This window comes from Microtus oregoni, unplaced genomic scaffold, assembly GCF_018167655.1.
Source record: "Microtus oregoni isolate MIOR12 unplaced genomic scaffold, Mior012 000021F_ref0000039, whole genome shotgun sequence".
Classification (NCBI taxonomy): Eukaryota; Metazoa; Chordata; class Mammalia; order Rodentia; family Cricetidae; genus Microtus; species Microtus oregoni.
In genome coordinates, this window is record NW_024543080.1 from 7,681,276 (window position 1) to 7,705,008 (window position 23,733).

At 36.5% G+C, this 23,733-nt stretch overlaps 1 protein-coding gene across 4 annotated transcripts in view; it reads left to right on the plus strand.

Annotated features, from left to right (window-relative positions):
• The window catches only part of Ankrd17 (ankyrin repeat domain 17), a 150,986-nt gene that overhangs the window by 81,316 nt on the left and 45,937 nt on the right, over window positions 1-23,733 (plus strand). Inside the window, exons 11-16 of one of the 4 annotated variants that reach the window (XM_041671452.1) lie at window positions 4,355-4,442; window positions 7,024-7,151; window positions 7,368-7,511; window positions 7,847-7,949; window positions 9,358-10,110; window positions 14,506-14,654. In XM_041671452.1, coding sequence (XP_041527386.1) covers window positions 4,355-4,442; window positions 7,024-7,151; window positions 7,368-7,511; window positions 7,847-7,949; window positions 9,358-10,110; window positions 14,506-14,654 — 1,365 coding nt within the window. The remainder of the gene's footprint in view (window positions 1-4,354; window positions 4,443-7,023; window positions 7,152-7,367; window positions 7,512-7,846; window positions 7,950-9,357; window positions 10,111-14,505; window positions 14,655-23,733) is intronic. The other 3 variants (XM_041671453.1, XM_041671454.1, XM_041671455.1) reach the window with 3 other exon arrangements.

Below are 23,733 nucleotides of genomic sequence, written 5' to 3' on the forward strand. Positions count from 1 at the left end.
TACAAAAAAACCTATGTACAATAAGTACAATAACTATAAGCATTATATATAGGCAATAAATACACAATATATCCAGGCAAGAACAAGGTCTGTTCTGTTTACATTTGACAAATTCAGAAAAAAAAAATCCATTATCTGTCCTATTTTGATGAGTTCAAAAGGTTGTACCTTGATCCACCTAACTTGCATTAATTACCAACTCAAAATTATCTTTGTATGTCTTTCAATCTTGTGCACTTACATTTTTTTAGTAATTTCTTTTCAGAATCTGATAACAAGGAAAACTATAAATATCTAGTCTTCAACTCCCTCGGAGACCCGAGAACGAATTAATATTGACTGAATAAGCAGGAAGTGCAAGCAAACGACTTTCCAAAATTGTGAAAAATGACAGAAACAGCTGACTACCTGGACAGTCACCCAAAGTTCCTCTGCAACGTTGGGGAATCCATCTTCAGCTTAGAGGCCTAGCATATTTGACAGACTTTTCTATGAAACAGGATATTCTGAAGGGCTGTCCTTCCTTGTTTTGGCAACGTTTGGCCGTCCTTATTTTTGTGTCCTGCTTGTCCCATTTGGACAGCATATTGTCAGTAGTAAAGAAAAGGGCATTTTCTTGCCCAGTGGCTAACTTTTACTACAAGATAAACTCCATATGAAGTTTCTTTGATGCCTATCTTCTCTGGAGTAGATTGGTGCTGCCTTGAGCAGACATGTTTCTCTGTCATTAAAATAAAAAGAACTGTATGTTATTAAAACATCTTAAATGCCATATTCTACAGATTACTGAAGTGTTTGAAAACGGCCTGTCTGTCTAAGATATATATGTTTGACCTTAAAAATCTACCTAATGTGACTATATAAGCTTGATTGTAGTAGATAACTAATTATTAAGCTGCATTTCCTTATTATCCTAAATATTTAGTAATAACTTTCAAGGACTGGAAATTTGTATTACCTTGTTAAATGAACTGTATAGGTACAATACTTTGAACAAAATTAGAAATGTATGTACAGTATTTTTTAACAAAAATAATCTTAAATTTGTATCAATATACAAAAATCCATGTCAATGTAAAATATTTAAAACTAATAGTTTATTTTTTGGTTTAAAAGCAGATTCAGTAATTTACCTATTTTTACTATTTCTATAACCTCCCCTTTTCTTTTCCGAGTAGATTCAATAAGCTATCCATATATCCTATCATATCTATATCCCCCTTTTTTTTCTTTTCAAAACCAGAACTCTGAATCTAATCTCCTTTGTTCAACTTTTTTCCTGACCATTAGCAATAATAACGTAACCTACCACCCTAAATGATGACAAATATCCATAACCTATTGATCCATCAAGCCCCCTCCCCCAACTTCTTGGGAATGTGGGCGTCATGTTCTTAAAATTACTTCCTGATGTCTAGGGATTGTGAAAAGAAAAATTTGGGTTGTCAAGTCCTGGGAGAGGTAGCTTTATCATTTGTTGTCCAGTCTCTAAGTCGTGGCAAAATGAAGGGCTTGTGTCACGTCCTGACTAGAATAGTCTGTGAGACGGGATCATCTCAGCAAGCCAACTTGAAATTGTTTTGAGCAGTTTGTAGTTCAAAGTCGATCTTCAGGTGTTGTTTTTCATTTTAGTGGTGTTTTCATGGCCTTGGTATAGTTGTTGTTGTGGGGCCCTATCTTCTTCTTTGAGACTTCAGAGATCACTCTTAGGCATGGTCTTGGTTCAGTGCAGAAAACTTAGACATTTTAAATGTCATATGCAGTATATCTTAAAGATATTTAAAGATCAATATTTGTTATGTACATCCAGAGTACAAAAATTTAAGCCCTAGTTACCTGATACTCAAATCCAGAATCATGTACAGGAAGCTAGATGAAGCCTTTTTCTTGAATTCTTAAGTGTTCTATATGACCATTAATATCATGACAAAACGTTTAAAGAAGATGATAGATATATCGATCGATGGATGGATGGATGGATGGGTGGATCGATCTTATAAGTTTTGAGATAATATGAATACCTTAATAAAAGGTTAGAGAGTCAAAATAAAACCAAAGTAGTATGAGATTAGTGGCAATAAATTACTCCCTACATTTTGGTTTTTCTTGTCCCATAACAAGTGGATCTTTATAGTGCTATATTATTTGTATTTTAATATATAAAGTTTGCCTGAAGATCAGTGCAAAACAGCCACACTAGTCAGGCATACAGGCCAGCCAGTTGTTGTACACACCATTAATCTTAGCACTAGAGACGAATATAAAACAGGAGGAGATAGCTCTCCCTCTCAATCTGATGATTGGGTTCAGAATTGTCCATTTTCAATCTGTGGTAGAGGTAAGAGCCTGTGGCTGGCTGCTTTACTTTTCTGATCTCAGGTTAAACCTCAGTATCTATCTCTGTGTTTTTATAATTCATGGTACAGCCCTCTGGCATAAGACAGATTTTGGAATTTTCCTTTTAACAAAAAAAAAAGCTTGAGTTTAGAGAAGGAGAGAGCCACTCTCCAATTTCAAAGCCCACTTTAATTTTTTAAATGTACTGCAACGATAAAAAGTCTTTTTGCATTATATGACTGGAGAGAAAAACAGAAACAAACATTTGGGATGATTCATGACATTTTATCCTGTTAGAAATATGATATGCTAATGGGCCAATTTAATCCTTTTCTTGGAGCATTTTTTTTTCTGAATTTTTTTCTCCTTCATTTCTTATTTGTCCATTCGCCTTCCGATTCTTTAGCTGGATCCGTTCATTCTCCTGAAAAGACACAAAAACCATTCCCCAACTCTAATTTTGGGGAGGTTCCTTTTGGCAAGTTATATCTGATCAAATGAAAAGAATTTGTTAGTTTTTTTAGGTTAGTTTAGATGGAACGGCCACATAGTTTGATGACCTATCATCTCTTTTAATTAAGAGGTTTCTTTTGTTCAAATTGAACCTTTATCAATTTTGATGGTATCCATATCTTTTCTTCTCTTATGGAAACCAAGCAAAACCCCTTCCCCAGTGTAACACATGTCCCAGTTTGTAGTCTAAGTTCAGCACATTTTTAAAGTATAAAGGCTGATTTAATTCCATAGATTTTTTTCCCCATTATTCAGTGTCTCTCCTCAGCTGTTGTTCCTTACTTATTAGTATCTAGAAAATTCAAATAAAGCATTATGTAATCTATTTCTGGGGGTCTTTATTACTCCTTTCTGTTTATTTAGCGTATATTTTAGAGTTCAGTTTGATGTTTCTATGACTGCTTGTACTGTAGGATTGTGTGGTATACCTGTAATATACTTTATATTGTAATAAGCAAAAAGGTTTTATTTTATTAGAGACACATATGCTCGAGTATTATCAGTCTTAATTTGTACAGGTATTGCCATGATAGAGACGACATTAAAACAAAGAGTGAGATATGAGAGGTGATGACTCAATGAGCCAACTCCCAGTTTTCTTTCTTTTCTTTTCTTTTCTTTTCTTTTCTTTTCTTTGTTTTTGGTTTTTCAAGACAGGGTTTCTCTGTAGCTTTGGAGCCTGTCTGAAACTAGCTCTTGTAGACCAGGTTGGCCTCAAACTCACAGAGATCTGCCTGCTTCTGTCTCCCCAGTGCTGGGATTAAAGGCATGCTGGGCTTCTAGCCTCATTGCTGTCTACTGACCTCCCTGTAATGGATTAAGTAAGAATGCTGCGGATCCCAGGTGCCTAAGCAGCGGCAGTGGGTCCCAATAGCAGCCAGTTCCAGTTAATTCCCAAGTGGCTGCCCTGGGCCATAAGGGGCAGCAAGTCCCACAAGGAGGGAAAGACAGATGGGCATGCCAAGAGACCAAGCCGCAGATCTCCGAAGGTGGCTGGTCCTGGGCAGGGAGAGAAAGAGACTGCAGAGTGAGGTTCAATATTTATTTAGTGGGTTATGGAAGGGAAGGGAAGAAGGGGAAAGAGCAGAGAGAAACAGACTGACAGAGACAGAGGGGCGAAGGGAATAATGGGGAGAATGGAGCAAGGCAGAATCTGCCTCTTGGGAGAGGCTGAAAAGAAGAGGCTCGGGCTGGAAGGTGAAGATCAGCTTGCCTTGGTGGACAGGGGAGGGGGAGTGAGCATGGCTTGTCTCTTAAAGGAACAGAGCAGACCATTATACTCCCTACTTTAGGTTTTAAATTATTACAATAAAGTGCATATATAATTTTTAATTGAAAGTATATTTTCTTAATTTGTACATTATATGATAATAATACTTGGGTTGAGAATTTAGTCTATTTTTTATTTTTATGGTAAGAGTAATTAAGTATCCCCTCACAATTAAGTATGAGTTTTACAACTAGGTTTTTTTTGCTTTGTTTTTGTCTTTGTGTTTTATAACAGGAGCATGAATCTGAAGGTGGGAGAACTCCTTTAATGAAAGCTGCACGTGCCGGTCATGTTTGCACAGTGCAGTTCTTAATCAGTAAAGGTAAGTTTATGTAGAAGAAATTTTTTCTTTCTTTTTCTCAACTGTCTCGGTGGTACTATGATAAGGCATTTTGACCTTTGAAGGCCCTTTCTGGTTGTTCTATGACATTTAGAAGGGATGCTCCCAAGAGTAATAAACGTCTCATAAAACATAATAATTGTGAACTACAAGAGGCTATTACACCAAGTAGCAGTCTTGTGAAGAAACATTTATTAAAAAATTTCTTTTCTGTAAAATATTGTATGTTTAATTCCTATTCTGTTTGTTTAATATAACATTGTTTTCAAACATGAGTTTTTGCTTTTTGCCTCTGTAGAACTTGGGGACAACACCTTTTTTACTTTATGTTGTCTTTATTTCTTTAGTTTTTTGAGACAGGGTTTCTCTGTAGCCTTGAAGCCTGTCCTGGAAACTAGCTCTTGTAGACCAGGCTGACCTTGAACTCACAGAGATCTGCAGGCCTCTGCCTCCCAAGTGCTGGGATTAAAGGCGTGCGCCACCACCGCCCGGCAACAGTGAGATGATTTTTTTCTTTCTTTTTTTTTTGTAATTTAATATTTTCCGTGAGATAATTTTTTAACTGAAATAAAAAATATTTAGAATTTAATTGTGATACGTGTCAGTGTACATGAGGATTTTCATTCATACTCAGCAATTATTCTTTTGAATCTGTTAGTGACCAAATAAACACATTGTTTTAAATAATTTCTTCAGTATTTACCCAAACTCTATTAAAATTGTTTTTCAAGCTGGGCGGTGGTGGCGCACACCTTTAATCCCAGCACTCGGGAGGCAGAGGCAGGCGGATCTCTGTGAGTTCGAGGCCAGCCTGGTCTACAAGAGCTAGTTCCAGGACAGGAACCAAAAAGCTACGGAGAAACCCTGTAGAAAAATCCAAAAAAATAAAAAAAATAAAATTGTTTTTCATGAATTTGTTTTACTCTTATGGCAGATTAAAAACACTACTTCTGAAGCAAAGACACGAAGAAAAATGATTGATAGTGAAGGGCCTTGTGTACTTTGGAAATGTCTACTCTGCAAGACAAAAATTACTAAAGAAGTCACAGACTTAAAACTTGATTTTTTTCTGAGATGGGGTTTCTCTGTGTAGCTTTAGCTCTCCTGGAACTAGCCCTTGTACACCAAGCTGGCCTTGAACTCACAAAGATCCACCTGCCTCTTCCTCCCTTGTGCTGTAATTAAAGACATAAACCACTAATTCCCCCCCCTCCCCCGCCTTGGGTTGATTTTTAATGAGTTTGATTCCACTTCCTTTCTCAAATTTTCAGTTGGCACTTTACCCAGCACAGTCAGGGATGTAACTGAGGACGAAAGTATGATACTCTCTCCTCTGATAGCTTTCTAATGAGAAATAGGGAAAATAATGTTAGATATTTCTCTGTTCATTGTGGGTGTTTTTTTTTTAATGTATTTAGAATATTGAAGAAAATATTTGTCTTAAAACAAAGATTTTATTTTTAGTATGTTTTAAAATTGTCTGTGTAGCCCCGTGTGGTGGTGCACGTCTTTAATCCCAGCACTCGGGAGGTAGAAGCATGTGGATCTCTGAGTGTGTGTGTGAATTTTTTTTTTTTTTTTTTTTTGGCTGTGGATTTGCACACATGGTTACAGTGCCCATCAATGCCAGAAGAGGGCATCAGATCTCCTGAAACTAGAGATTCAAGTGATTGTGAGCTCTGTGTGGGTGTTGGAACCAAACTTGAATTCCTCCGATGAATTTCAAGTATTATTAGCCATTGAGTGAGCCATCTTTCTTGCCCCCGTGTTTTCCCTTTTCAGTGTAGTAATTGCTATCGGTATACTACAACCTTGTATTATCTTTACTGATACAAACTAAAATGTCTACCAGAGAAATGTAGCATTTGCCTATGGCATTTGCGTTTGAATGGTTCTGTATAGGAAAGAGTTGTCCTGAAAATGAAGGCTTTGTGAAACATGAGAGACTGTTGACAGTCAGAGGAGCTGGGGGATGAGCATGTGAGGGTTCATTTCACCATCTTCTCTACTCTTTATGATTTTTAACTTTTCCATATTCTTGAGCAAATCAGATGAGTTAGTGGGTATCACTGTGTAAAAATACTTTCTGCTTTCCCTGATGACCTGAACATAAAGCTTGGAGCCCACATGGTAGAAAGAGAAAATCAACCAACTTCCACAACTTGTCCTTTGACCTCCACATGCATACCATGTCCTAAATGCACCGTATGTATGTATGTGTATATATGTATGTTTGTGTGCATGAACATTAAGTGATTTATAAAAATTTTGCCACAGCTGGGCATAGGAAAATAGATCAGTGGTTATGACCAATTGCCATTCTTTAGGCAGACCCGGGTGCAGTTCACAGCACCTGTATCTGGTAGCCCACAGTCTTCTGTAACTCTGGTTCCAGGGTATCCAATGTCCTCTGGCCTCCCGGGGTATCTGCAAGCACATGGGGCACATAAACTCACACAGATACACACATAAACATATAAATTAAAATGAATAAATATTAATTTTTTTCTTTTTTTTTTAACCACTCTACCAATGTATTTTTTCCATGTTTTTTTTTTTTTAGGAGCAAATGTGAATCGAACCACAGCTAATAATGACCATACTGTACTGTCCCTGGCTTGTGCAGGGGGTCATTTGGCAGTGGTGGAACTGCTTTTGGCTCATGGGGCAGACCCTACTCACCGTTTAAAAGTAGGTAACTCAAGTGGTGAAGCGGCTTTATGAATTCCACATCTTGAACTTCGTAAAATTACCATATGTAACTTGTATTTGTAATGGCATTCTGAGTATTAGATCTCTGACTTAAATGGAAGAACACTGTTTGCTGTTAAATATTTAATATGCTTGTACCTGAAACCTGATAGCTTTCTTAATGTGCTTATGTGTTTCCTTTATTTATTCCTTTAGGATGGCTCAACCATGTTGATAGAAGCAGCAAAAGGTGGCCATACCAGTGTTGTTTGCTATCTTTTAGACTATCCTAATAATCTACTTTCGGCCCCTCCACCAGATGTCACTCAGCTAACGCCCCCATCCCACGATTTAAATAGGGTAAGATTCAAGGTTAAAGCATTTTATATTTTTAGCTATAATTTTCATTAAATAAGATTATCTTTGTTAAGATGAAATTTGTATAATTATGCCAAGGCCATTATATATTTAGCCTAACATTTATCTAGATTGATGGGTTATAATTTACTTTTTTAAAATTATACTTAGAATAACTGGAATTCATAGCTACTTTTTAAAAAAATCAGAGAAAAGGAGAATAATTTAATGTAAAAATATGTCATTGTCCGAAATGGTCTTATTCGTTTAACAACTCTGCAAGTTATTAGTGTGATAATGAATTGTGTACTAAAGAAACAACTCATCCTTTCTCTTAGGCACCTCGTGTACCAGTTCAAGCACTGCCCATGGTTGTCCCACCTCAGGAGCCCGACAAACCACCTGCCAATGTTGCTACTACTCTTCCCGTTAGGAATAAAGGTCAGTTATACTTCTGAGACTTTTTCTTACATGTCCAGGTGAAATTAAGAATACAAAAACTAGCCCCACAAAAATTATTTTTCACCAACAATGAATTTACTAAGTTGGTACCGTTAACGTTTTGTTTGTTTGTTTGTTGTTTTAAACCAATGAAAAAACAACTTTCTGAGAGAGAAGATAGGTATTGAGAGACTCAGGAGATCCAGGTGCTCCTTTTTGATGGAATTCTGATTATCCACTATTTCTTCCAATAAGTAGTCATTTTTATTCATGTTAAGTTGGATACAGTTGGATGACAATTCTGATCATTTTTATTTAACATACCTAAGTCTTTGTAGTGACATGAGGCATAAAGATTAAGAAGTTTGATCAAATATTCAAATTCAATTTTAAGAATTTGTTTTAACCAGGTCACTTTTTCCACAACTAATAATTTAAAGATACGTAAGATACACTTATTATTTCTTAGAATTCCTAGGTCCATTTTTTTACTTGTTTATATTATACCATGCCTGTTCTTAAGTATGTCCCCAAACATGACACCTACCAATTGGAATCAGTTTTTATTTTGAAAAGTTTTACTTGAAGAAACTGTGACTTTTGCATCTTGGTTTTGGCTACCTGTATTCTTATACCAACAAGTATGCTAAATATTCCCAGCAACTCTTTTCAGTCACAACCACTAGCCTGTCTTGGCATCCTTTTCAGTTGGTTGCTAACCCTGTTAGCCAGAGCAGCCTGTCTCCCTGGCTGTCAGAAGGTATGGTGGATGGCGTAGTCCAGCAACTTTTCTATCAGGGGCTAAATCCCAGTTCTCTGTTGGCAAGGTAGCTGTGTGACTGTGTGAATTCTCCTTCCTTTGTCAGTCTTGAAGGTGGTAGGTCCCAACAAAGACATATTTTAGTTGGATTTTAGTTTCTTGGTTACATCTCAGTGGTTTGGGCATTCTTTGTGTGTATGTGTGTGTGTTTATCAAAGGCACAGACATTTATTAAGTGTGGAAAATCTTGATGTAGACATCTAAATTTTCTCTACACCTTAATTTATTTTTCTGCTCTTATGATTTTTACATTGTGACATATGAAATACCTACTCATAGTGGTAGACTTGACTCTAACTGCACCATTTAGGTGTCGCAAACTTTCATCCCTCTGTTATCTTACTTTAGCCTTGTGGTGTTTATAAATTCTGAATTCTACTTCCAGAGATTACTCTATGCACATAAAATACATACATTATATATTTATGATAGAGAAGGTGGACTTGTGTTTAACTCCTTAAAAGTATATTTCACCTTCGTGGATATGATACCTTGGTGCATAACTGTTGGCACTAAACCTCCCAACAGTAACTCTGTAATGAGGATGCCATTCATGTGCACTTCTGAGGGGGTTTCTTTTTCACACAGCTGCTTCTAAACAAAAGTCCAACAGCCATTTGCCAGCAAACAGCCAGGATGTACAGGGTTACATCACCAATCAGTCTCCAGAGAGCATTGTAGAAGAGGCTCAGGGAAAGTTAACAGAACTGGAACAGAGGATAAAAGAAGCCATAGAGAAAAATGCCCAGCTGCAGTCCTTGGAGCTGGCCCATGCTGACCAACTTACCAAGGAGAAGATTGAGGAGCTGAACAAAACGAGGGAGGAGCAAATTCAGAAGAAACAAAAGATTCTGGAGGAACTGCAGAAAGTAGAACGAGAGTTACAACTGAAAACTCAGCAGCAGCTGAAAAAACAATATCTAGAAGTTAAAGCTCAAAGAATTCAACTTCAGCAGCAACAGCAACAGTCTTGTCAACACCTGGGACTACTTACTCCTGTTGGGGTTGGAGAACAGCTTTCTGAGGGAGACTATGCACGGTTACAACAAGTGGATCCTGTTTTGCTTAAAGATGAACCTCAGCAGACTGCTGCTCAGATGGGTTTTGCACCAATCCAGCCTCTGGCGATGCCTCAAGCTTTGCCTCTGGCCGCGGGTCCCTTGCCTCCAGGGTCCATCGCAAATCTTACAGAACTTCAAGGAGTGATAGTTGGACAGCCAGTACTGGGCCAAGCACAGTTGGCAGGGCTGGGGCAAGGAATTCTCACTGAAACACAACAAGGGTTAATGGTAGCCAGCCCTGCTCAGACCCTCAATGACACGCTGGATGACATCATGGCAGGTGGGTTTATATTGTTATGAGCAGGTATCAAATATGATTTGCTTAAGGAGAGTAAGAGTGTGCCAGAATATTTTTTTTTAACCATTGCTCAACTTTTGAGAACTATTTTTGGACTCTTGACACATTATGTTTTTAGAAATATTAGTGTTAAGATCATCTCAGATGGCTATAGGTCAAATTAAAGATTAGTTCATACAATAAAAATGACCAGTCTGTCTGTCTGAGCTTAGAATCCAGGTTTTTCAGCAGTGAGTTGAACCTTGGCTTTTACTTTTGGTTTTTGTTTTCACTTTAAGTTCAGAACACTGGGGTTGGGTTTTGGCATTTTTGCTTCTGTATTCACACCAATAAAAGAAAAATTGATAAAAGTTGAAGAAAAAAGATATTAGGGTATATTAGGAAGTCTATTTGTGATAAAAAGAAATAACTGTGATAAAAAGAAGTACCAAACTTCATGATGGCTATTTAAGAATAAGCAAACAACAAAACAAACATGTTTACAGCATTAATAAAGTACCGAGTAGAGTCTGATTCTACTGTATGTCAGTGATTTTTTTCCCCTGTGAATATTAATATATAGTCTGTTTCTGACTGTATTATGGGAAGGCATGTTCCCCTAAGAGTATGGTAAATGACATGTTTTCAATGTGTAGCCAGAGAGAGTGTCTTCTATTCTAGTAAGGGTTGCAGCTTGAGAAGAATTTTAATGCTTCTTCTTTGGGTCTTTTTTTTTTTTTTTTTTTTTTTTTTTTTTTTCGAGACGGGTTTCTCCATAGCTTTTGGTTCCTGTCCTGGAACTAGCTCTTGTAGACCAGACTGGCCTCGAACTCACAGAGATCCGCCTGCCTCTGCCTCCCGAGTGCTGGGATTAAAGGCGTGTGCCATCACTGCCTGGCTCTTTGGGTCTGATTTTTATGAATTGTATAATAGTAGGGTGAGATTTCATAGGGTTGTCAATCATAAAGAATGATCTGTTACCTAAAATAATTTTCCTTCTTCAGGAAGGAAGATTGATAAGGAAGGGAAAGGGGAGAATAAAGGGAGTAAATAGTTGTTGAATTTTGGTAATTTTCTTTTGATTTCTTCCCATTTTTTTTTATTCATTTGTCTTTACCTGGATGATTTACTTTTTCTAATTTTAAACTATTTGAGAAACATTTATTATGAGGAAGTCATACATTACTATAAGTTTTTTTTTATAGAAAATATTCTTTCTAGCGTTTAGATTTTTAGGTTGAGATAATTCAGAAACTGAGATAAACAGGGAATGAGGTAGATTTTGCATTTCAAAAATTGGTATAGTTTCCCAGCCCCTCTTTTTCTATCTTCTCAGTAATGTGTGATAAGAAAATCTCTGCTAATCCTACGAGAAACATAATTTACACCAGAATAATTGTTAGTAATGACTAATAATAAGAATTGTAACAATCTTAATACAAGTATAGATTTTTTTAAGATTTAAATCCCAATTAATCATCACTAACTGGTTATGATATCTAATAAACTTTAAAGACTTTAACATTGTATGACAATTAGCTCATAGTAGTTATAAATCCGAAATTGATACCATGGCCCTGGCCAGTAACTTAAATCGTAATTCTCTGTTGTATCAGATTTACAAAGGATTATGGAGTTAAGTATTTATTGATGAAATGAAGGTTTGGAGCGTTCTATATAATGACTGTTGGAAAGTTTGTTTGATGTGCTCTCAGTATACCTGATGTATTTGAGCATAGTTGTCAACAATTTGCTGATTGTAAAATTTTTGAATTCTGATGAGAATAATCAGATGTTTGTAAATCAGCTTTTTTAAATTGATTCATTTATTTCCAGAATTTCTGTCTTATGTGTTGAAGGTGTTTCTTCATAAAATTTTTTTAGTTTAATGAGCGTAAGATTCTAGGGATTATGATAAATTTGCTACTTTCTAAAAACACTGCTATATCATGCTCTTCTTTGTGGGTAGAGAAACATACTCAGCAGAAAAAGAACATAATTAAAAGAAATCTTACTGTCTTCTTGCAGATGAACCCTGTCTAGTACCTCATTCCTATTCACATGCTCTACATATGTATGTGCACGTTCAAGCACACAACTTTCTTCTGGATTCTCATTGTTTGAATAACTTCTGATCTTCCTTGTCCTTTCAGTTGACTGAGGGTCATTTCCACTTCCTATTTTTGGACTTCTTGTGTAACACAACCTCATTTGGCCTTCTTTCCCCAAGCACCTTTGTTCCTTAGTTCTCATTTGTTAGGTTTCCTGTACCAAGCTCTCCTTCCTTCTGATACTTAACTGGCCAATTCTTCAACCTTCCTTAATCACCAAATAAAAACTAGGCACTTGTTTAACCTGTCCTAACACGAACCTTTGTTTTATGTTGATGAAATTTTCCATTTCTGCTGTTAAAGCTTTTCAAACCCTCCCTAAATTGAATTTCAAAATGTTAAGAAAAATAAAAAAAAATTTTTAGAACTATAATTTTTTTCTGGACTTAGATTTTTTAAGCTTTCCCTCTTATCTCTTTAGTAAACGGTTGAATGATGAGCAGTCACTTACTCTTGATAAAACAGTTTCAAAGGAAATAAGGTTTTACTCATCAACTTTAGATGAGTCTCGTCGAAACACCCCATCTGAACCACTCAGAGCAAGAGAGCTAATCTCAGTAGGTTCTTTAAAATATACTATTCCAGTTGGATTGTGGATTAAAATGTAGACATCTACCAATCTTTTAAACCATTTTAAATTAATAGAATAAAACTCATCAAGGGCCAAAGAAATATAGCTCAGTTGGTATAGAGTTTGTGTTGAAAACGTGAAGCAATGAATTTATCCCTGGCATTCCCTGAAACCCCTGCAGCCCCAGCACTTGGTAGGTTGAAGGCAGTAATAGCAGAAGTTCAAGGTCTTTTTAAACTTGGAATCTATCTTAAGAGCAGTGAATTTTACATGATTTTTATTTTAAATTTGTGTATAGGATAAGAATATTCAAAGAAATTATTTAATCTTAAAATCTATATATGCTCATGTGGGGCTGTAATCCTTGCAATCTGAGTTAGACTTGGGACATTTACAAGATTGAAACCTTGTAATCAGTATTATCAAATAGTATTGGAGTCTTTAGATAATTAGTAGCACCTGCTCCTTCCTCATGATCTGGTTCCTTAATTATTCAGATGTTTTGTTTGGTTTTTTTGTTGTTGTCGTTGTTCTTTGTTTCTTTTGACTTTTAAGTGAACTAAAAATGTACTATTATAGAATGTGTGTGGCTATAATGTACAGTGTATGTTTGTGCCTGACCTTAAGATTTTATGTAAAGTAGATTTTTTAATTGATAGTCATGTTTATAACTGTTACAAGATCAATTTCACTAATATTCTTGGCAAGATAAATTATTTTGCCTGGTTTCAGATTCAGCTGTGAATCTATAATTGTTTTCTGTCTGCTGTAGTTGACAGTACTTGGAAAACACGCATCTGCACTCTATTCAGAGATGATTGTCCAAAAGTTACTGTGGGTGACAAGGAAGATATGTTCACACATTAGCTACAGAGCTGAGTTACTGGGAGAACAAAGTCCCATAACATAATCTTGTCTATTGTATGCCTCTGTCTTTAGCAATATTTCCCACCCCAAGTACAGACCTAACTAGCCATTATTTAAATCATATATGTTGGTGAAATGAGATTACAGCAGATTCCTACATAGAAGTAAACGAATCCATATTGGGAGGATGACTGTGTAAATATATTTATTTTTAGCCTAATGTTAATTTTGTTCTAAGTCAGTGTGATTGCCAGGTTGATTGTGGGACGTTTTATTCCTCTCATAATGTAAGAAAAAATATATTATCTGTGAGGATTGATTTTTTTTTTTTAATTCCTGAAAAAAAAGTCACACCAGGGCCTTCAAAGTTACTTTTGCTCTGTTGTGTTTAGTAAATATGTGGTGTTTGAAGTAATTTGACTTGAATCTTCCATTCTAACAATGAAGTAACTTTTATTTGCTCTACAGTACAAGGAGGTGTAAAGTTGGCAAAAAAAATTTACTTTCCCCCCTTTTATTCTTATTCTTGAGTATTTTATCATTTATTTCTTTTCTATGTAATATTAGTACATGAAATATTTTTGTTTTCAGGTATTATGGATTAAGATTTTATGATTACTTATTAAAAGAGAATTTGTCTTTCAGGTGGATTATTGTATAGGAAGTGGATTATTCAATATACATTCTAAGTTGGGGCTGTCCACCAATTAAAAACATTCAGAAAATTAGTTATTAATGTTATAATAGTGTCTTACAACCATTTTGATTAAAAATTTTTTAAAGAAATATTTCTTAACTCTTTGCTAACAATGTTTGGTCCTTATTAAGTGCAGTTATTTTGTTCAACAGCAGTCAGTGGAAGAACATCTGCAATGTCAAACACTCCTACCCACAGTATCGCTGCTTCTATTTCCCAACCTCAGACTCCAACTCCAAGTCCTATCATCTCTCCTTCAGCCATGCTACCTATCTACCCTGCCATTGATATTGATGCACAGGTAAGCTCCACGTTAGGAGAGATGGTCACTGGAACTCCACCACCTTTCCAGGTTAACCTTCAGTGGTCCTAACTTATTAGACTGCATTGTCACAGACCCCCGATACAATTAAAGCTCATCATCCATTTTTTAAAAAACTGCCAAGGCAGATATGGTGGCTCACACTTAATCCTATCATTTGGAAGTTTAAGGCAGAATTACGTGAGTTCAAGCCAGCTTGGGCCTTCATAGTTAATGCCAGGCCTGGCTGAGCTTTAAAGATTACTTTTAGTTTAGAAAGTACTAGATGTAAAAGAAGTAGTTTATGTAAGATTAAAAGGAAACCACAGCTCTGATCCCAGCCTTTGAGTTATGGGGACCATGAGTTCAAGGTCAACCTCAGCTATGTAACAATTTTAAGCTAGTCTAGGCTACATGACACCCTGTCTCAGTAGAACAAAAATTAGGGTTGGTGAGTATTTTCTTTTTTGTTTGTTTTCGAGACAGAGTTTCTCTGTAGCTTTGATGCCTGTCCTGGAACTTGCTCTGTAGACTAGATTGGCCTTGAACTCAGGGATTAAAGGCATGTGCCACCACTGCCTGGCTGTGTATTTTCTTAAATAGTTCATGAGTTGTTCATGAAAGAAACTGCTGAGACTTGAATTCTAGATCAATCAGGTAGTAAAGTCCTGGACTAACGGAACTTTATGAACTGTATGTTTGTATATACTGTATGTTCTTAGTTGCATTATGTAACGTTTCCCCTTGAGACCCAGCGGTCTGCCTGTAATCCTTGGAATCCTCCTGTTTAATCCTCCTGAATGCTGGAGTTACAGGCATGAATCATCATACCTGACTTTATATCACTTTTAAAGATTGTGATGGAATTACATATGGTTTGAGGAAATATGTTGTGAGTTTATGCAATTTTAGCTGGTAACAGATTCTATGGAAGGAATAGAAACACTTTATTTCTTTGGATTATCTGAAGGAATATGTATATGCACGGAGAAAGATATTGTTATGGTTTACAAAGCTTGAGATCTGTTAAGAAGGGAGTTCTATTAAAAATATTTTGATTCCAAACATTGAAGAGCCAGAGACAGGTAGATGTGAATGTGAGGCCAGTGGGGCCTGCATAATGTCTTAATGTCTCAATAAATAAATAAAATTTAGTTGATTCTGAGTGGCAAGATTCCTCAGTGGTTAAATGTGCTTGCCACCAAGACTAATTAGCCTCACTCAGTTTGATTCCTGTAACCCATGAAATGGAAGAAGAAAACCACCTCCTACCAGTTGTCCCCTTACCTTTTATGTGTACTGTATTGTGTCCTCCCTCCCTCCCTCCCTCCCTCCCTCCCTCTCTCTCTCTCTCTCTCTCTCTCTCTCTCTCTCTCTCTCTCTAACTTGAGCATGAAGTCCCAGGGCTTGATGTTTTAAGTCTCTAATCCTAGTGCTTCCAGGGTAGAAGGCAGGCAGTTTCTTTTCGGCTACATAGATAGTAAGACTAAGGCCATCCTGAACTACAGAAGAACTTGAATCTAAAAGAAGGAAGGAAAGGCTAAGAAGTATGAGGTAGGAGAGACTATTTAAAAGGTAAAGTAAGAGAAAGAAAAAGTGTGCATGTTATAGTTATATTTTGTTTAATAGGAAGTATATGCTGTTAAGACGTAAACCAGATTTTTATAAATTTTTATTTCAAGAAGCATATGTATATACCATTAAAACTATATACGTCCAAGTTTGAGAGTTTGTTATTTTATTAAAGTGTTTCTTAGTTTATTGTTTTATATTTTGGTTTTTAATTATCTTTAGATAGGGTCTCACTCTTTAGACTAAGCTGCACTTAGTCCCAGAGATCCACCTGCCTCCTTTTCCTAAATGCTGGGATTAAAGGCGTGTACTAACATGCTCAAGTTTATTTTGTTTTAATTTCTTTATGTGTTTGTTTTATGTGTTGGTGTTTGAACTGCGTGGGTTTTTTTTTTGTTGTTGTTGTTTTTTTTTTTTTTTTTTCTGTGTACCTCAAGCATGCCTGGTCTCTGTGGAGGCTAGAATTCCCTGGAACAGCCAGCCTTTAGCTGCCATGTGGGTGCTGGGAATTGGGAATTGAACAGTGGTGTTCCGCAAGAGCAGCAAGCTCACGTAATCACTGAACCCTCTTTTGTGTCCTAAAGTATTGCCGGGTAATATCATAAAGAAATTACCTAATCTCCTAACCATTCCTGTCATTTCATTTATTTGTCACCTTGCTTGGCTAAGAAGGAGGAAGGCTAGGAGTCAGACACACAGTTGGAATTTCTCTATTTTATTTTTTGTTTCATGTGTGCTTGTTAACTATGAGTTCTGCCCAAGTTTGCTTGAATTCATGATCTTTTCCAGCTTTGTCTTCTGGTAGGTAGAATTACAAGTGTGAGATATTGCATTCACTATGATACCATTCATGCTGCATAGCCTTTTTAAAACTATGAAAACCATTTATTTCCATTTATTTTTGATCAAATTGTGGAACTCAATAAAACCTGGCTTGAGATATTTCTCATGAGATTTTGATTTTGAGACTGTTGGACTTGACTAGAAGTATGGTCTAATTTTTAAGGGACCAAGAATGAGCCCTTACAGGCACAGCAAACACACGTAATATACATGAATCTAAAAAAAAATCATTTAAAAAACCCTGTCTATCTGGTTTCTGTATTGAAGCTATTTTAAACTTCCGTTGCATTTTTGCTTAACACGAGTTAGATTTGAGTGCTTATCTAGGTACAGAAAAATTCCTGTATGGGGGGGGGCAGTCAAAATGATAATTAATGGTTGCACTTCTACCTGACTTAAATTTGGAAGTTAATTTAAGGAATTTGCTTCTGTGCCAAGCAGGTATCTCAATAAAAATTTTAAGAATGCTTTTCTCTCACTTTTTTTTTTGTAAAATCCCTCTAAAAATATTTGATACTTGTAGAAGGAGCTGCTGGCTGCATTCCTGCCACCCAGCTCCCAGCCGCCTGGTTAGCTTATGCCCTGAAATAACAACACACAAATTGTATTCATTTAAACACTGCCTGGCCCATTAGTTTCAGCCTCTTATTGGCTAACTCTCACATCTTGACTAACCCATATCTAATAATCTGTATGCCACCACGAGGTCATGGCTTACCAGCATGAGTCTAGCCAGCATCCATTTTGGGAAGGGGAATCATGGCGTCTGCCTCACTTCCCTTCTTCCCAGCATTCTGTTCTGTCTACTCTACCCACCTATGTTCTGACCTATCAGGCCAAGCAGTTTCTTTATTAATTGACCAATGAAAGCAACACATAGAAAGAAGACACTCCAATAACAGATACTAAAGTAAAAATCCCATGAACCCTGATGTCATGAATAGTTTTGTGTATAGGACGAAACTGTGATGGAAGACACAAATGGAAAACTGAAAAATATCTCACTGATGAGCATCTGTAAGAGATTAAACACTCTTCCATGAGATAGAGAATCTTTCATTCTAATGATGCTCTTCAGATGTGCAGAAGGTATATTTGAGCCCTAGCACAAACTGGGCAAAAGGTTTCATGGCAGTAGATAAGATGGAGATTAACTTGTACTCCTGATTTAATTTTTTTTGATTGTATGAAATTTTATTGACTCACTAGGCGATGGTGGTGCACGCCTTTAATCCCAGCACTTGGGAGGCAGAGGCAGGCGGATCTCTGTGAGTTCGAGGTCAGCCTGGTCTACAGAGCTAGTTCCAGGACAGGCTCCAAAACCACAGAGAAACCCTGTCTCGAAAAAAAAAAAAAAACAAAAAAAGAAATTTTATTGACTCTCACAGACACTAAGTATAAGAAAGGACTAGTTGTTTTGTTCGTGGTCTTTTAACATATTTAAGCCTCTTTGCTATCATAGGTACATCATATATATGTGACCTGCTTGTCTCTGTTATTCTCAAACTTTTATAAACTTTTCTCAAATTAGAAGTAATGTTAGAAAAGTGAATAAAAAATAGTATACATTATTTCCATCCCTTATTATATATTCAGAGGTGTAGGTGGGCTGGGAATGTGGCTCAGTTGGGAGAGTACTACCTAGTATATCCAGATTCCTGGGTTTGATTTCCCCAGCACCATATAAAAACTATATGATTGTTTATACCTCTAATTCCAGCACACGGGTTGCGTAAGGAAAATCTAAATTCAATGCCGTCTATTGGTACATAGTATATTGATGACTGCCTGGGTTACATGAGCTATTAAGCTTAACTTGTTATGCATCAAGACTTGAATTATAGCTGAATGTAAATTATAGTTGGACATAGCTCATTTCTGTGAGCCTAAAATTTAAGGTTTGAAATAGGAGGATAATCTGAAGTGGTGGAGTATAGAATGAGACTTTTGAATACTACCTCTTCCAACTCCTAAAAGAGTAAAACAGAATTAATGAAGTTGCATTTTATCTTCAATTGTCTAAAGTTACTTAAATGTTTTTCTATATTCTTACCGATTTTGGAATCCAGATAATAAGTAATGAGGAAATGAGGACGAAATTAACTATATGAAATATCACATGCTTAGAATCCCAGCATTTGGACATCGGAGGCTGGAGGCTGAGTTGGATGGCTACCTAGCCTGGCATGTATAATCAGACCCTATCTCAAAATATAGCTGTTGGAGAGATGGTTTCTAGCACCCACATGGCACTCTAACTCAGGTTCTAACAAACTGCCTCTAACTCAGATTCCAGGAGAATTCATTCCTTTTTCTGGCCTCTTCAGCACTCAAGGGAAGTCCCGATGGCAGCCTACATTCATAAAGATACTATCTCATAAAAAAGTGCTAACACATTCATCTACTACTTTATATGAACTACTTTCAGAAACGTTATTAAGTTTAATTTTACTAATTACTCTCATTTATTTGATTTCCTGAAGCGTGTTACTCTATTCCTTAAACTCTTACATATAACCTGGCTATATAAGTTGAAATATTTGAAATTATGAAGATTTTCCTTTTGCGGGTATGTATCAGTCCTTCCCGATTTTAAACGTAACTAATTTAGGAATAAGAGGTGTACTTCCTCCATGAGAGTTTTCAACCTGCATAATAATTAGCTCATCAAAGGTTTTCTTTTTTCTACGGCACTCATATTTTGTGATCCTTTGAACTAAGTCGTGTGTGTGGCCATATCACCTGCACGTTTCTTCTCTCACTTAGTCATGTAAATAATTTATTAGGTGTTTGTTTTTGAGACAGTTTCTCACTGTGAAATCTTGCCTGTCCTGGGATTCACTATGTAGCCAGGCTGGCCTCAAACACAGAGATCCTCCACTCCACCCTCAATCTGAGTGCTGCTGCCACGCCCAGTTGTTTTGTTTTGTTTTGTTTTGTTATTTACACACCTCCCTTTTCCCCATTTCTTTCTATGTTTGAGACTTTGCCCTGGGTACTTGATAAAGGAGTAAAATAATTGCTTGGCCTGTGTCTGATGTTAAGTCTTCTAAGGATCCTTCTGTGCTCTCCCTTTCAGACACTCTTTTCTTTCTTTCTGTTCGCTGTCAGTCATTGTTTATATTATACTATTTTTACCCATGGGCTATAACACAGAACTCTTAACAGTTTGGAATTGTCTTAATGCCTTGGGACAGAGCAATCTTTCTGAACTTTTTTAAGTTCTCGTGTTATCTTAAAAATATTTGTTACTTACTTTGAGTTCTTACTGTAAAAATGGAGTGGGCCTTCTCATTTTTGTAACTAACTTTGCTTACTTAAGGAATTTGACAACTCTCGTTGCTCAGCTTAAAAATATTTTTTTTATTTCTTAAAATGTATAGTTTAATAAGCTTTATAAAAATAGCTTGAACTTAAATTCAAATCGACTCTGTACTGTAATTAACAAGATCCTGTAGAATGACAGATACTCACTTTGTAAACCTGAGATTATGGAATAGAGCACTTGTGGAAAGTGATGCTTTTATTTTTTAATTTTTTTTTGGGGGGGGGAGGTTTCGAGACAGGGTTTCTCTGTGGTTTTGGGGGCCTGTCCTGGAACTAGCTCTTGTAGACCAGGCTGGTCTCGAACTCCAGAGATCCGCCTGCCTCTGCCTCCTGGAGTGCTGGGATTAAAGGCGTGCGCCACCACCGCCCAGCTGAAAGTGATGCTTTTAATTAATATTAAATTTATGCTTTATAATGAGGGACATTATATATTGATCACCTGAAATTTTTTTGTGGTTATCTTTTTTAAATTTTTTATATTTTTGTGTATTTAAGTTAGACTAGTCCCTGAAGGAAGTTTTCAAAGCTTTGTAACCTAAATCTATTGTTGAGTTGCTTACACTTAAAAGAGAGGACACAGGCCATGTGTATTTAACAGTTGCACTCAGAGTTTTGTGATGCGTTTCGAGGAGTTTGCTGTCTAGAAAGCCTATCTCTGGTTACCAGTTAAGTTTGGCCATCAGAAAGTTGTGTTTCTGAGCTTTTGTTGCCTTTTCTCTGAAATCAGACATGGTTCCTTTTCTTTCTTTTTTTTAAAAATATAAAACTTGGAATGAAGATCATGGTACTGACGTCCAGAGCTTCACTCACTGCAGTTTCATGTCCTTCTCCACTGTTGTAGTTGGTGCACCTCCCTTGTGGCCATCCCTGATCTCTGCAGTCAGTGGCTCTTCTGCAGAGCAGCTATTGCGGCTCCCTCTCCATCACTGACTAGTAGGCTTTTCTCATTTCTTGACTCTTGATCAATTTCACTTTTTGTCTTTTAATTTTTTTGTAATGGAGTTTGGCTTTCACAGTTATTGGGAGGGTATGACTTCTTGTATTATGTAAATATTATTGTATAAGAGCACTATAAACCTTTAAGTCTGTTATTAGTAATAGTCTTTGAATATTAGAAGTTATAGCTGTTGTCATTTCTGCAATGTTCAGTTAGTGTAATGTATTCTGGACAAAATGTTACATGTAGGTTGAGAATGAAAATATAGCATAAATTCATAAAGTTTTCAAGAATTTAGTGGACTGGCTGGTGTGCGAAATCTTAAATCTCAGTGCTTGAGAGGAAGAGGTGGGTGAACCTCTGAGTTCAAGGCCCACTTGGTCTATATAGTGAGAGCCTGTCTCAAAAACAAACCAAAGATGGTTTTTCTTTTTTAGTGTGGTAATAGAGATATAAACATATTATCAAGGATAAAAATGGAGTTTGCTAGATGCAGTGGCATATGCCTTGTGCTCTCAGTAGGTTCAGGTGGAATTGAGTTTCCAGGCCAACCTCAGCTATATAGTGCGACTAATTTAAAAACCACAAAGGAAAAATAGAGACATATTTTTAGGTCATTTTTAGTTGTCTCATTAAAAAGTAAAAAGAACAAAATTTGTTGGCACACTCCTTTAATCTCAGTGCTCAGGAAACAGGTGGATCTCTGTGGTCTACATAGGAAGTTCAAAGTAAGACACTCCCTCCTGAACCCCCAAAAGAAGAAAACCTACTCCAGTTCCTTTTTCAAGGCCGGCCTGGTCTACATATAGATCTCCAAGAGACAGGAGTACAGAGATCCAGTCTCATGTTCCAATTTAAAAAAAAAAAAAAAGACAAGTCCATTATAAAAAGGAATGAGTTATACAGCTGTTTTTTTCTAGAGTTTTATTTCATCAGTTAAGTCTTGCAAATTGGTATATGTTGAGTTTATAGTTAAATGATCACATCATTTGCTTTACCTGAGAATGATTTCGGTGTTGAAAAGTCTTCATGACAGAGTCTTCTCCCCCAGAGTTTTGTCATCCTGTTATAATACTTTTCAATTTTATATATGGATTATATTGGAAATACCTTTATTTATATTTAAGTGTTATTGCATAACTGAAAAAGTACATTCACATGTTCATTTTTCCAGACGACCTAAAGCACTTTCTAATAGTTAGGTTGGTTAATTAAATTAAAGATTATCTTAAAAGCCAGGCATGGTGCTATTCACATGCATTTCCCTCATTCATGAGTAATTAATGCGGATGATTGGAGACCCTCTTGAGATACATAGTGAGATCCTGTCTCAAAGAAACAAAGGGGTATGAATCCCTAGCCATGTTCATTCACACATTTGTCCAGAAGTTAAATTATGTAATATCCTAGCACAGTTACAGTCTTTATTTTTCAATTTATAGTGTATTACACATTTTATTCCTTAAAGAATTTAGGATCTTTATTTTTAAACACATCTAAGTTACTTAAAAACAGTTGTTTATTTATTAATTTTTTTGTTTGTATTGTTTTTTGTTTTTCTTTGTTTGTTGAGGCCAGTCTTTCTGTAGCAACCCTGACTGTCCTGGAACTAGCTTTTTGAGCCAGTTGTCCTAGAACTCAGAGGTCCTACTCCCTCTATCTCCTGAGTGCTGGATTTAAGCGTGTTTGAAACCACGCTTGGCTAAATTTTTATCTATGAAAAGGCTTGCTTTTCAGCTTGATTTTTTTTTTTTTTTTTTTTTTTTTTTTTTTTTTTACGGGTCCAACACAACTCATTTGGTCTCTGCATAGGATTCTCCTCCATGTTCTGCATAGGATTTCCTCCATGTTCTGGAAGTTTCCTGCTCGAGCTGGTAGGGCCTGTGTTCCTGCTCTTGGTGTTGTACCTGATCTTCTTCTGCCCTCTGATAATTTCCTTTTGTACATGGGCTGTTGAGCATCAGCTGAAGACACCAGAGGAATTCTCTTCTGATTTCCAGAGCAATCTGGATAGTCCTTTCCTTTTCACACTCTTCTCAGCTAGGCCCTGGACCCCTGCCATTCCTACATTCTGTGATTTTGTCTTTAAGAATCACTCTTCTGTCTGCCTGTCTATATGCATTTCAAAGTGTGTGTATGTGTGTGTTACACACGTTAGGTCAGGCATGCTAACACGCTTATAATAGCAATAGAGAGGCAGTGGCTGAAGGAACAAAGTAAGATCAAGGCCATCCTGGTGTACAGTGAGGTTCTATCCCAAAAATGTAAGCAAATTCATTTGAAATAGAAACAGATGTTACTCTATTAATATGTGACAACAAAATTGAATTCACACTGTTTTTTCCCTCAATTTTATACTTGAAATTAGCATATGATAGAAAACAATCCTTTTTCTTCCTT